Source organism: Paramormyrops kingsleyae, chromosome 4 (assembly GCF_048594095.1).
Source record: "Paramormyrops kingsleyae isolate MSU_618 chromosome 4, PKINGS_0.4, whole genome shotgun sequence".
NCBI lineage: Eukaryota > Metazoa > Chordata > Actinopteri > Osteoglossiformes > Mormyridae > Paramormyrops > Paramormyrops kingsleyae.
The window spans coordinates 30,282,463-30,297,717 of NC_132800.1; the positions used below are offsets into that span (position 1 = coordinate 30,282,463).

General features: G+C 46.0%; 1 protein-coding gene across 4 annotated transcripts; it reads right to left on the reverse strand.

Annotated features, from left to right (window-relative positions):
• Window positions 1–262: 262 nt before the first annotated feature.
• LOC111835415 (ankyrin repeat domain-containing protein 33B-like) lies at window positions 263–15,050 on the reverse strand. 4 transcript variants are annotated; one of them, XM_072711099.1, is made up of 6 exons: window positions 12,959–15,050; window positions 11,425–11,970; window positions 4,102–4,231; window positions 3,280–3,438; window positions 1,727–3,011; window positions 263–1,621 (listed from the first exon to the last, which is right to left on the reverse strand). In XM_072711099.1, exons 2-5 carry the CDS (start codon window positions 11,869–11,871, stop codon window positions 2,176–2,178), a joined length of 1,572 nt encoding a protein of 523 aa, XP_072567200.1. In that variant the 5' UTR covers window positions 11,872–11,970; window positions 12,959–15,050; the 3' UTR covers window positions 263–1,621; window positions 1,727–2,175. The 4 variants fall into 4 exon arrangements, with proteins under 4 accessions (XP_072567200.1, XP_072567199.1, XP_072567198.1 ...); XM_072711098.1 differs by lacking the exon at window positions 12,959–15,050 and adding an exon at window positions 12,248–12,863; XM_072711097.1 differs by lacking the exon at window positions 12,959–15,050 and having other exon boundaries at window positions 11,425–12,863.
• Window positions 15,051–15,255: the final 205 nt, after the last annotated feature.

The window sequence follows — 15,255 nt, forward strand, 5'->3', positions numbered from 1 at the left end:
CATCTGAGGACGTGTCACAGTATGCCAGACAGAGAAGCGGTTGTTCATCCCACCCAATCTTTATCAAAAATCACAAATTTGCACGCAGTGTGTTATAAAAGGTCAGGATGTAATCAGTGCTGAAGTCAGTCCTGCAGCCAGTCAGTACTCATACTGACTAGTAGTGATGGGCAAAATGACGCCTCATGAACCATTTGCTGTATTTTTTGACCCCACTAGATGGTGCTCTTAGTTTACTTTGGGTCATGCTTTGTGCCCTTTTTTGGACAGAGAGCACCATCTAGTGGGGTCAAACATTACAGCAAATGGTTCATGAGGCGTCATTTTGCCCATCACTGTTGACTAGCATGCCCAGCATCCCAGGTTCGATCAGGCAGTCTAAGACCGTCCTGTTGATGTTCAGCAGCGTATACAAAAAGAAAGACCAATCATAACTTTAATTAAAATATTTAATTACTTCCTTTTCTTCTGAAATTGTAGAAATAAAAAACACGCAGGAATTTTTGATTAAAAGTAAAGGTTTTTCCATTTCAAAACAAACCGTATGTGTACATCCTTCCGCCTGCTCCGATACAGATGGCTAGCTGGCCCTTCATTGACCTTCTGGCTCCACATGGCACCACCAGCAGGTGCTGTCACACGGAATTTGCAAACATCTGGTTCCCAAGGGCTGAGGTTCGGGGGGAATCGGGGACAGCCTGTCGCGACAAGCAACCACTGATGGGAGGTGACAGGTAAGCATCATCCAGGAGATTTACCTTCCTCTGCAGCAATCTGGATGCCCTGTAGTGTCCCGTCCCCCCCGACGGAGCCACAGCGGGTGTAGGGGCTGAGGGGGCCACCCGGGGAGCTGGCCGAGGGGGGGGCCTAAGGTGTAGGGCCCCAGGGGGCCATCCGGGGAGTAGGGGCCAAGGTTGGCCCCGAGATGTGGGGCCCTAGGGCATAAATATGACAACAAAAGGATTGTGATTTGGAAAGAATTTGGCTCAAGGAATGTGAAAGTTCTCTGGGTGAAATCTGAAGCACCACAGCTGGACACAAGGCTCGCTCAGTGAGGTTTATCGCCGTCGAAATCCCACAACCTCTCGGTGTATGTTTTTTAATTCCCATCACTCCTTTTACCTTTTGGCTGCAAGTGAGCCCTTTGGGGATGATTTGCACATGTTGCAATACTTGCAGTTCAGCCTGCGAGCCCCGAGCATCAGCAGCATGACCTGTGTGTTCCTGAGGTGTCTGTATTACGTGTGGGGGGGTCTGCCCCCACCCTCCAGTTAGTGCCGCTCCGTCCATTAGGTGATGTAGGTGGCCATCTTCTGAGCCAATTCACTTCGTCTCACACAGGGGGCGCCAGTGATGCAGCTTGCCCAGGGAGCCGCATTTGCTTCAGCCGCTACTGCCTCCTGTACTGCGTGCCCAGCTTCAGATACGGACGGCATCCATACTTCCATGCGTCCCTCTATTACGGGTAGATTCCCATATGGGACAACTGTAGCCAGCTTCACCGCGAGCTTGGCTCCAGAATGTAGATGCAGATTCCTGGCACGCTCCTGCTCCTCGGGTCCCTGGGCACCCTCTACGGCTCATGGGAAAGTGCTTTTCCACCTCGGGAAGTCATCCATCACTGAGGGAAATATTGAGCGTAAAAGTGATTTAAAGACACATTCTGTAGAAATATGGCATGCCCGCTGACATTACGGTAAGTTAAACTAACTTCAAGAGCTGTTACCTTAAGAGATTTGCGTTAGTCCTGCAACGCCGCCGCAGAGCTGCAGTCTACTCTAGATGTCACATGACCATGGCCGGCCTCATCCTGGAGCCTTTTGGAATAAACAATCAAGCTGGCAGAAGCAGGCTAGTGCACGAGCAAACGTAACATTTCAAGCTTATTTCTTCATGGAAAGTTCTGGACTCAGGACTCAGGTTGCCCCCCCGACACTCCTCTTGTTTACTTTGGTCTCCTGCGGACCGTTTCCTCGGCCATTACTATAAAAACATGAACTTTAGTCCAGTAACTTCCAAATAACAAACTAGAAACGTTCAGTTTATTACATAATTACGAGCGTATAAAAGCTAATTTGTTTGTTTTGTTTTGTTTTCTGCTGGTGGAGTGAATCACAGTAAGTCGTTCCCCTGATTCTTCTTTGAGGTTAATCGCTGATTCCACTTCGATCGCGGTCAGTTCTCCCTCCTGCTGCTCAGACGCTGAGCGAGGGGCTCCAGCCTCCCCCCTTTGTTGCTCCCCTCGACCCTCCTCCTCTCCTCCTTCAGCTCCTTGTACCTCCACCTGGGCACTTGCAAGTGGTGCGAGTCAGCGGTGCGGACCTTCGTGGGCTCGCACGAGGTGACGGGCGCCTTGGAGATGAACAGGCGGGGCACGGCCTGGCCGGGGCGCACACTGCTGCGCCGCAACAAATGCAGTGGCATCAGGCTGCCCCTGCGCAGCGCCCCAGCGGACGTGGCAGCTGCCTGGCGCGGCGGCTGCAGGCTGGAGCGCCGCTCATGAGCCCGTGGTACGAGTAGGACGCGTGAGTTCTGGAAGAGTCGGTGGTATTGGGTGAGATGCTTGGAGCCCTGGTCCCTGAGCTCGTCCTGCCTCTGGCGGCGCAGGATCTCCTGCACAGCAGGCCGGCGCTTGCCCACGCAGGGCGGGCTGCCCGGGCACACGGTGCGGCATGCCGTGGCTACGAAGGGGCTGCCCAGAGCGGTGGTGACGCGCACCATGTGGTCCAGCACGCCGTCCTGCCGCGGGGCTGTCCGCACGCAGAAGGCCAGCCGCAGGGAGCAGCAGAGGGTCTCGGCCAGCCGGCGCAGGCAGCTCCCGTTCGCGCGCGCCTTGGACACGCGCTCTGCCAGCTGTGGCCACTCCGGCCGGTATGCGGCGCAGAACTGCTCAGCGCATGGCCGAGCCATCAGTCGTGCCATGACGCGGGCCGTCTCATAGCGGCCTGTGAACAGGGCCCACTCCCGGGGGGTCAGCTTCCGCCCATAGTCCGTAGCCTCCATGTCGCCCCCTAGTGGCAGCAAAAATAAACGAAATTTAAAAAGCCATAATATCACCCTGTTACACAGAACTTGTCAATCAAATCGACAACCTCATATTTTACCCATTTATGCAGATTTTAACAAATTAAGCAGTTCAGGTTTGGTGCAGAGGTACATTTTATCAGGAGCTCTAACGCCTTTCTAAAGTTTTTTTTTTTAGAACAAACAGGCTAATGACCTCTAAACAAAGTGCAGACCACGAGCTGGTGCAGAAAGGGTGCAGGAAAGGTGCAGTACCTGCTAGCATCAAGGCCCGGACGCAGTCTGCCCTGCCCTGCATGGCGGCCTTCATCAAGGCGCTGAAGCCGTGGCAGTTTCTCCTCTCCATGTCCAGGCCAGGGAAGTAGTTGAGCAGATAGTGGGAGATCATTGTGTGTCCTGAAGAGTAGCAGAACGCTATTAGCAGTTAGCATAGTGGTAGGGAGCGGCCTGGCCATGTGCGCCTCCTGTACTCTTTCCAAGGCAGAGCAAGTCCCAGCTGAGCATACTGACAGGTCTATAGTTTCTTGGTCGTGTGCTTTGTTTGCCTTAAAGGGATGGTTCAGGTTTCGAAAATCAGGTCGCAGGGAATCATCGCCCAGTCATTTATACATGAAAGCGATTCATAGTTATCTGCAGTGTTGTCAGACTACTACGGTGATTTGGTATGCGGTGATACACGTACGCGCCTTTTCAAAATGCCATGATAAATATCACATTAGCTTAATTAAAGGCCAAAGGCAAGCTTTGCTTTGCATCTTTCTGAAAATTAATGAAACCACATCTTTGGAGTTAATAACATTTTGTTAGAGATTACTATATTTTTTTGTCATTATTCAACCGAAGGCATCTTTTGGAACGTCCAACTCTGTGACCTCTAGAAACACCTCATTTCTGTAAAAGAGTGTTTGTATTTTAGAATGTTAATGCCTGCTGTCTGTAAATATTGCAGGTTCTATCAATAAAATGAGGCACAGGTAATGCTGCCATTGTTTAAAATGGTGGCAGAGACGCAGAAAAGGAGCGATTGGCTGGTGGATTACAGCTTCCTCCCAAAGAGCCAATCAGCAAGCATCTCACCTGCCTGAGCAGCTGTGATGAGGGCAGTGTTTCCTTCCTTGTCCTGCCAGTTGACATCCAAATAAGGGCACTGCGCCAGAGCTATGACCACGTCCAGGTAGCCTTGGTAACAGGCCACTATCAGTCCCGTCTACAGAATACACAGAGACGGAGAGATCTTCATAGAAACTTCACAAAAAAATTGCTCAACAGATGGAATACCCAGTTTCCTCTGAGCAGTTAAAACAGTTTAAGAATCAGCTTTAACTTACTAAGTTTCAATTTTAAAGCATGTTAAATTATTGAACATACCATCTTATTTTTAGACACTTCATTAATTTTTTCCGCTTAATATTTTATTTTTAGATTCTTTCCTTCTTTACTCACTTTCTGGCTTGTATGTTAGATGCTAGCTGCAAATTTTATTCAACTTCTCCATTTTTTGGTTCTTTTAATCTCATTTTAATCTCATATGCTACAAAAACAGCACGCTACCCAAACAGCATAGTACTCAAACTGCACGCTACCCAAACCACATGCTACTCAAACCCAAAGCTACCCAAACCGCATGCTACTCAAACCACATGCTACAAAAACAGTATGTTACCCAAACCACAAGCAACCCAATCTGCATGCTATAAAATCAGTACGCTACCCAAACAGCATGCTACTCAAACCACACGCTACTCAAACCCAAAGCTACCCAAACCGCATGCTACTCAAACCACATGCTATCCAAACTGCTTGCTGCATGCATGTGTCTCTCTGATGGATCCATGCAATTCCCTGGCCCACAACAGCCGTGATTCTGCACCCCAGGCCTTCCTGGCCACTCCGTGCCTAATAGCGGCATGGGGAACGCCGTGGCCTCTGTCGTGCTGCTGCTGATACTTTGCCAGCTTCTCTGGAAGATAATTTATAGCCTGAAGAGAGGGACAGGTTCTCCTGGGTGATGAAGGGATTCACCAGACTGTGCAGGCAGCGCAGGACGGACTGGGACGATTTTATTAGCACCCTAGGGCTGCCTCAGGAGCTCAAAAAGCCATGTGCTAAATCATTTGCTTTCTGACTAACAAGAAGCTTGTACAGCCACCAGTGCCGGCTTCTGCCAACACAGACCCTGCACACCTGCTTCATACTCAACCCTCTCTGAGACATGCAGGAGTAGGCTAAGCTATTAGCCCAGTTAGTATTAATACTGAGACATGCAGGAGTAGGCTAAGCTATTAGCCCAGTTAGTATTAATACTGAGACATGCAGGAGTAGGCTATTAGCCCAGTTAGTATTAATATTACTTAACCGGCAACTCTAGATTGTGTGTCTCTGTCCTGTGATGAACTATTTATGAACTCTACATTATGCTCTCATGGTTCTCTCTCTAATCAAGATTATTATTATTATTATTTTGGGGTTTCTGTAAGGTGCTTTGGACAGAAATGTCTGCTAACCAAACATAAACTTAATGTAAACTGTCAGACACTCACTCCTCTGGTGTGACACTCACACTTTCAGACTCTCATTCCTCTGGTGTGACACTCACAGTATCAGACACTCACTCCTCAGGTGTGACACTCACACTTTCAGACTCTCATTCCTCTGGTGTGACACTCACACTTTCAGACTCTCACTCCTCTGGTGTGACACTCACACTTTCAGACTCTCATTCCTCTGGTGTGACACTCACACCATCAGACTCTCACTCCTCTGGTGTGACACATACTTTCAGACTATCCTCGGGTGTGAAACTCACACTTTCAGACTCTCACTCCTCTGGTGTGACACTCACACTTTCAGACTCTCACTCTCACGCAAGAAATCTTACGGCAAATCTATATTATTCCATTGTAAACCTAAAATTAACTACATCAAAAGCTTTGAAAAAACACTATCAATTACTTGTATTTTCGAGTACTTACATACCTATTATACAGTTTAATTTATAAATTGCGCCATGGTTACCGAAGCAGCGGATACGGGTTCCGCTATACCGTTCTAGTGAGCTTCCTGGCCGATGGTAAGGTTAGCTCGCTAACTGTCTAATAGTTAAGTAAACTACTACTAGTACTACTACTACTACTACTGAACTCAAAACAACATTACAACAAACTACAGCAACAAAAGATACATTTTATCAAGAAGGAGCTTTAATAAGAATAAGGTCACATTCCTCCTCCATTTTCACAGGCGACTACCAATGATCTGCAGAAGAATATCCGATGGGACAAATGAAATAAATGTGATTGGCAGATTCAAATAGCGCAGGCTGAAGTTGACCAATTGGATGGGCAGAGCTGAAATTTGGGTGGGCATTGCCCACCTCTGCCAATCTCTAGATCCCGCTGTGCTACACACTCACCAAGGCCCTGTGGGGAACAAGCACTTATGATGGATGGATGGATGGATGGAAGAAATAAAGACTTGATTCCAGGTTTAAAGTCACATTTATCCTGATGTCCATTTTTATTGCTGAGAACCTTGCTTGTTCTGCATCAGTCTTTAAGTGTGGAATCAAAGAGACCCAAAGCAGAGATGTACCAAAGCAACCAAAGGTTTTACACTCAAAGCGGACCAGTGGTTACAGGCTTCAAAATGCCAGACAGGCTGTCTCAGCTTATCGGGATTCAGAGAGACGTGAGTCTCTGCTTGCTTTTTTAAACAAGACCTGGGACGACCTCAGCAGTTTACTTTAGCAAGGATTTTGCTTCATGAGCTTCACCAGCTTAAACAGCACCTAGTAACTTATCTGTTCATCAAAGATGCCTTGCTGATTAAAGGCATAATGTCCTTTCCTTGGATGAAAAGGACACACATGGAGAGACTCGAACCTCACCTCCAACCAGAAGGTTATGAGTTTAACTGCACGCCATTGGCGTGGTATCTGGGTATCAGTCTCGTCTTGGGTCAAAGTAACACACGTGTGCATTTACAGTTACAAATTATACCAAGTGAGTCACTTCATCGTGCCATGTTTCAAATTCAGAATACGGCACCAGGGAAATATTCGCTTAATTTTGGATTGATATTAGTAATCTCACACTGGAGGGAATGATTTGCATTAAAAGCATCCTGGGAAATTTACATCCTGTGGTTCTATCATCCTCACTACTCACTAGAAAATTGTAAAAGCAGAACAGACTTGCGCAGTGTCTCTCGCTCCGACTGAAGCAGCATTTCCGGAAAGCTGCAAACGTTACAAGCGCCGGCATTGATTTTAATAGCCCCGTCAAAGGTCAGTGCTAATTAAGCTGTCAGCGTGCCGTGTAAATTGTGAAACCGTGCTGCAGTTTACGCAACAATACGCGCTCACTCAGAGGAAAAGGTCAATGAATCAACCACTCGACTAATTTGAGAACACAGCCTTCTCTCACTGCATTTTAGTCAGTTTTAAAGCGTTTAATGTTAAGTTTTACGGTTGCTGTTAACTAGATATTCATATCTATCTGGAACACTGGTGTACCCATATGTAACATAATAGTTTTATCAAATGAATTCTGCTTTTATATAATTTCCAATCACTCCTACCCTACAATGGGTAAGTAGTTATGTCAGATTGATATATGGTTGGATGATTCCCAATTAAAATATTGTTTCCACCATCTGCACTGATTACAACCATTTCTTTAAAAATGGTACAGAATGCAGGACGAGTCTTCATTATTAGACATGAATTATTAAAGAGCATTTACTCTGGATAATCAGCACACTCAGATAAGCGGCTCTCTGACATCATTAGGCTAGTTCCAGCAGACACAGACACTCTGATCCTGGACACAATCCCTTGTTAAGACTTTGCTAATAACCTTCCTCCAGTTAAGCATCTGGCCTTTACCCTCTCTGTCACCTGACTGTTGGTGAGGTGCTCTGGGAGATTTTTATTTTTTTTTGTTATTGCATCTTTAAAACTCCACAAACGAATCACTGACCATTACTGGACTTAGTTCTCCCACTCTGGCTAACTCTCCATTGAGCGAGTATCGCAATGTATTCACCGATGAGACGTCTGAGCACTTATGTAAGTCGCTCTGGCTGAGGACGCCTGCCAAATGCCGTGAACGTAAACGTAACTCCTGAGACACAGATATTGTGATCCTGATTCTGAAAACACCATTATTGTTACCTGTGCCGGACAGGCGGAGAGAACACAAGGAGCTGCACTGAGCTGGAGCCCCATTGATTCGGCGCTGGGGCCGGGGGTCCGGGGCCCGGGGCCCGGGGCCCTTCATTTGAAGTGAAGCTGAATTCAGACGGCTGTTCAGAAATCCACACAGATACCGCCACTGGTCTAATGCAAAATTATATCGGATACATCAATCCAACATTCTACATCTTAAAAATATTTGGCCAGTTCCAGACTTTTGACTCTGTATCCTGCATCCATTCCAGACTTTTTGAGCTTCGTGTATCTGGCCAGCTGATATTTACTTACAGTGCTGAAGTAAATAAGCTTAACAAACAGAGTGTATATATACACACACACACACAGACACACACACACACACACAGACAAAGACACACACAGACAGGCACACACACACAGACAAAGACACACACAGACACAGACAAACACACACACACAGACAGACACACAGACACACACACACACACACACACACACAATATTTAGCTGCAGCTACTGCTGTTTCCAGTTACTGCTAAATATAGCATCCGTCTATGACGAGGCTAAAGGATGAGATCTGGGCTCCGTTCGGTTCGCCAACAAAACAGCCACAAGACACAACAGCTTCTGCCTTGAATAGAAGCAGCGGCTTCTGCCGTCTAGCGAGCGCCTCGCTCTCAGACCTGCTGAGTGTTTGCAGTGGCCTACTGTTCAGCGTGAGGCTTAACAGGGGTAACCTGGGATATTCAGGGGCCCAGATTTACAGGTATAATGGAGGGGGGGTGCAAACCTCAAATTGTTATCATATTCTACAGTTCTGCCATATAATCCCCACAATGTACAATGCATTTCAAGTTTTAGTAAGTGACAAGCAAGTGGTCACTTACGAAATGGCCACCAAATCGACCAATCAGGGGAGACTGAGCTGGTTATCAGCACACATCTGCCGTATAATTCCAGCATAATTAGATTATGAAGGCAGGTCCCAGCGGCCTGCATGGTAACCGAGCTATGCTATCCTGCCTCCAAGAGTCGGTCCCATTTTCAGCCAGGCTTCTGAACACACAGGGATTTCCCCATTAAAACAGAACGCAGCACACATGTACAGAAGGAAGAAACATGCTAGATGCTACATAGTTTCATTCCTCCTTGAAGCAAAGATTAATTTTGCTGAATGTCAAAGTCCTTCTATTCAAAGAAAAATAATGTTTACGTGTCAGTATCTCCTGTTGGAATTTACGAGAATCTGATTTGTAGTCGCACGAGCGATATAAAACTTTCTGGATTCTTGAATTTTTATTGTCATCACCTGCAGGATCACTTTTGTTAGGTAATACAAAGCTGACAAACCGCAAGACATCTGGAGGGAAGAGGATGCGGCGTTCAGACCCATAACCCTCCCTAACAGGCACGGGGCTCCGCACGAGGAATGTCCGGCCTGAAAGACTGTGAGGAGCTGTCAGATTCTCCATGCGCTGCATCTCCAAATCAAACCCAACAAAGTGGCCCTATCCAGTTACAAAGTAAGAGTGACAAACTCAGACTGCGATGACGAGTTAGAGCACAGACTCCTCCCATTCAGAGCGACGACTGGGCACCGAGCGTCAGAGGAAGAATATTACAATATGTATGTGTGTTAGTTTGGTGAAAAGCTTCAGCTAACCGACATGATAAACTTTGAATTTAAACGCATTCTGTTGTTGCAAAAATGATCCTGTACTGCTTACCAAATATATCAAATCTGAACATGGGCCATCGTTTATTTCGGAGAAACACTGATTACTTTATGTTAAATGGATGAGCTTAATAAAAGTTACATAAAGAGTAGGTCCAGTAAAACGTGAGAAAACCACAAATCTCAGGCTTTATTATTTAGCTGCAATTCTTGAGTTGCTTCGGCAACAAACACAACAGCAAGTGGGGTCCTATACTGGCTGATCAAAGTTCCAGGGTAAAACATCGGTCCTTCTTGGATTTGTAATATCACATCCTGCCCAGTAGGCATGCATATGCCATATACCCCACATTTATCCAGCTATATATCTGCATTTAAGCTGACAGGGATTCCCTTATTTCTATTTTGTCATAATTTTTGGGTCTGTATGCATAAGTCTTTACACCTTATGTCTTAAGATACTGCCGTTGATTAACAACTCTATGCGAAATAAAGTGCGGCCTGTTCAAGGTGAAGGAACAGCTAAGGTGAGACTGTACGAGTAAAATGAGCTTCCTGCCTCTCGCATTGCGACACGCCGGAAGGCTGCTTTGTTTATCGTTCCCGCGAGTATCCAGATCATGAGCGGCTAAATACAGAAACACCATGTAAGAAAGCCGCTGTGAGACGTGAGCGCGGAGATGGCAGGGACCCAGAGCGCGCACCGTCGGGGACGCGCTGGAGAGCAGCACTGCACTGCCGGGACAGGGCGCACAGTGTGGCCCAGTCTCTAAGTCTGCCTTTTAAATCTTTCATTCAAAAGGATCCACTGGAAGACACAGACCACTTTAATTATTTAACAAAGCAGACAGGGCTATGCTAGCAGCGTGTAATGGGACGAGTCTGCGTCGCTGTCACATTGTAAACGGGAGTATAGCGCTGTCGTCTGGAATGGGACAGCGGAGGTTTTCTAACTATGAGTGAACAAACTGAATAAAAAATAAGCGGTCAAAACCACACGCTTTAACAGATTTGATTGACTAACATCCATGTTGATCTTCAGTCACCAGTGGCTCACTTTTCCTCATATAAAGCGATGAATGTATTGCATATTTCTAAAACAAATTATTCAATAAGTAAAGCATTTAATTTATGTTTTGTACCAAGTAATAAATACCACACTTAACGAAACAAGGTTCGGAATCTAAGATAGGCCTAAATAAGAAGAAAACACAAAACAGTGCAACGGACTAGGCTAAGTATATATAGTCTACATATGCAACACTCTCCCTATTCAAGTTTGCTGGAAAAATTCGGATCATGAAGTTTTGTTTGCCATTTAATTCAATTACTTGCAATAAATGTCCATGTATTTTTATTATAATTAAGCTGCGTGGAAGTGTCAGAACAGAAACACACGGATATTTAGCCTTATAAATAGTCGTTGGGAGAGCGGCTCTCACATATATAAAGCCCGTTAATTTAATTATTAAAACAAGGCAGCTCTGCGACGCCGAGCGAACTTTTTTATGACGGCAAAACTTTTTAAAACATTTCTATAAATGGAGCTCACCCTGCTGTTGCGATCAGTCTCCCGGACCTCTTCCTCCGTCAGCCCTTGCCTGATCATGATCCGCACGATGACGGTGTTATTAGTGCAGCATGCTCGGAAGAAGGAGATGGGCTCCGGAGACGGCGATCGCGGCGACCCGATCGAGTTATCAGGTGGGTAAAAGGAGTCATCTGAGGCGATGCTCCTGCTGTCGGGGAACTCTGAGATATCTTCATACTCCTCAAATTCCTGATAGACATCGTCGTCGTCATCATAGTCATCATCGTCATCGTCTTTATCGGCATCGCCGAAGCCGAGGGATTCCCCCTCAGACACGGGCTCCTCGGCGCTTTTCTGCTCCTGGGCGGCCTCGGCCTCCGAGCCCTCACTCTCACTCTTCTGCTGCACTTGAGTTATCTTCACGGAAGAGGAGACCCCTCCATCTCGATCGTCCCTTATCACAGCCATTTGACCCCTAAGTAAAGATCCACTGCGCGGGCAATACGACACTCTCTCCTCCTTCACATTCTGGGCACATTTTTATCCCAAATTTCTCAGAAACAAAGTCTGCAGGAAAAAAATGCAATTTTAACACATACTTGAGCCATCTTAACTAATTAGGCCTATACGAATATTCACAAAATTATACACGCGAAAATTATTTTTAAGTGCCCCACGGGTGACTTTTTGCATATCAATGCACAAGTAACAATTTCTGTCATTTCAGGAGTAAAAAAACATGACAACAAAGCTTTCCGGAAGTAAAAGTTTACTTTATGTGCAACGTTAACAACAAAGCCGCCGCGTTGCTTTTGGCAAAAGAAGAAAAAGCACTTTGACGAACCAGCCGCTAATCCGTTTAGGTCTCTCTCCTTCTCGCGCCGCATGGTGCTGCTCACGTGACTTGTCATTTTGGATTTTGATTTCTGGTTGTGCTGAGGATTGTGTGACCTATTACTTAAAATGTCGCATGCAATCACAAACACTCTATTTTTGACTCTGGAGATGACTCGTAAAAGTATTTTGTCGGGAGCTGGTTGTTGTTGGTTGCAGAAAAACAAACAAGCGTGATATAAGCAAGTATATTGGTTTCAGAATTAATTAATCAGAATTAATGAGGAGAGGGCCAAATTCAGAGGCATGTAACTTAATCAAGAAAGCGATTAACACCTCTCCCAGGGTGTGGTATGATGTATGCTTGTAGATGTAGCCCTAGGTTAATTTGGAGAGCATAAGTCTGTGTATGGGATACCAATGGAAACAAACAGTTTTGGTAGGAAATTTACAAGCTCGGTCTCTACTAAGCTTCTCTCAAAGGTCTAAAGGTCTGTCAAAGGCTGTTTTTACGGTTTGCAAAATAACATATTTTAGTATCTGATATAGTTCTAGTACTGATTAGTATTTTTTTTCTTCTCAGTTTTTTAAAATCCCTCTTATAGTTTATGGTACATAACCAGTTTCTGCAGCTGTTCACGGCCTTCGCTGCGGGGCCCGCGAGCCGCTCTGTGGTCAGCTCCTGGGTTAAGCACACTTAGGTGAAATACCAGCCTCTTACCCGCCTTTGTGTCTTGAGAGTTTATCACCTGCAGGCCTAGCCAGGCTCCGCGTACTGTGGCGTAGATGGGACGCTGCACCCCCGTGGAAGGACTCGTGCAGAAATTTAACAGCTCTTCATTATTTTCCTCCTCAAGCGCATGTAGAGACACTCCTCCCCCCATCAGTATTTAAGCACATGATAGTTCAGCTGCCATCAATCATACTGTGGCACTCAGGACTATTTATGCAGAGTACATTATTTCTGGGGGGTCCAAACGTCCCGTAGTTCAACGGACATTCCTGATGCTCTAATAGCCGGATTCCGTCACTCTTTACTTAAACGTGAGGCTCCTGAGGCAGGTTCTCGATCTGTGTGGGTGTAAGGCACTCTGTATTTATAGGGTCGTGTTTATATGTGAGACTCCACTGTGTCTGGTGCAGAAACCTTAGAGAACACGCACTGCATGGATGGCCCTGTGCAGCGACACGCCTGTAAGGCACCGGGCACGGTATCGCCAGGTTCCAGTATTCCTTGACGTGTTAGAGGTCGTCTTATGTTGCCCGTCTCTTTCGCTCGTTTTCTAGGAGTCCCCCACGTCAATTCTGAGTGTCTCTGAAATCCGTTCAGCGTGTTTTTAAACTTTTAAAGCGGCGGCTCTAAAGCGACGCCTACGATGCAACAGGCCACTGAGCGATTAACGGCGAGCGTGTGTCCCGCGGCGGACCTTGACCCCAGAAGACACCGCGGCCTCGGTGATGACGGCTAGCAGGAGGCTCTGATTAGAATGGCCTGGGAGCTCGGCAAGACAGCGACACTGAAAGGTGTTCCCCAGGGACATCGCAAAGCTCGCAGTCGCTACAGAGATCGCCAAAGCTCTCAGTTCCAAAAATATCTGTTTTCTCAGTGTTGCATCAGGTAGTGGCCGGTTGAACCTGGGTCTGTGTGACACTACAGATGCTAAATCTTGTGTAACTGTCCGTTCGAGGGGTCTGTTCTCAAGGGCATTCGGAAGGGGTATTTCTCAGGAATGTAATTAATAGGTTGCATAACAGTCGAGCAAGTAATAATTCATCTAAAGATAATTACTTCTGAAATAATTTCCGGAAATTTGGCTCATCATACATATGCATGTGTTAAGGACTGTCTCTAGAAATTTTATTTTACTATTAATAAAATTAGGCCTAACACAACAAGTTATACAATAACCCGTGTGCTGTGGTTTGTGTGATTTGCTTCTCTGAGGCATTTCGTTAGCGTGCCTGAACCAACAGACACTTATTAATAAAATATTGAAAGTAACGCTGTGAGGCACGTGTGGATTGATTACTGTGTTTTCGTAGGCTAAGTAAGTGAAACGAAAACGGCTCCTGTCAGCAATGTGAGACACTGCGATATGAGCCTGAAGTGTTTTTGTTTATTAGCGGTAGCGTCACAACGCAAAGATCGGGTGGCAAGAGCGGTGCCCCGTGAAAGAGCCGTTCCGCTAGTATCTAATGCAGGGGCTCACAAAGTGCGGACCGCGATTACGATGCGGACCCGGACCCAGTCGATGATGCTTATGAATCAAGATAATCTACATACATTTCTTAACATGGTTTGAAGAATAAAAATACAATACAGAACCACCAAATTTTGCCCACACATAACTCATCATAATCCCTCCATGACAGAGAGTCCCGTTTTTGTCACGTATTGATGTCTATATCGAAGATCATCGTTAAAGTTCATTAAATGCTGTTTTGTTGTTGAAAATTATTCTGGACCTCTGACTCAAACAAAAACCTAAAAGTTTGTGAACCCTGACCTGAGGCATGCAGGTAGTGCCTTGGAGGGTAGCGGATAAGGAACACACGGCGCCGGACCCGGCTGAGTGAGGGACAGACGCCCGCCGGCTTGTGTGATGACGCTAATTCCCACCGGTTTAATCCTAGACAGTCAACCTGGTGCTAAGGGAGGTAAATCCCATTGGTGTAATCCAGGATACCCAGAATCCTTCAGGGCGGCACCCCACAGCAGAAAAGCGGAAGGCAGCAGGATACGTTTGACCCCTGAAGAGAGGCTTTTGGGCAGCTGTACAGGCCAAGGCATGGACTGTAAATAAATCCACAGTATAAATGACCAGATAATGTAATCTGTCACTGAAACAGCTCGGTGACCATTTATAAAGGTCACCTCCATGCAATATACATACTGTATGAATCACAGTGCAAGTAAAATGTTACTACACTTTCTAAAAGCTGTTCATATTATATTAGATAATATACTTTTCTGTAAATATGATAATAAAAACCATATTGCAATATACAAACTATAGG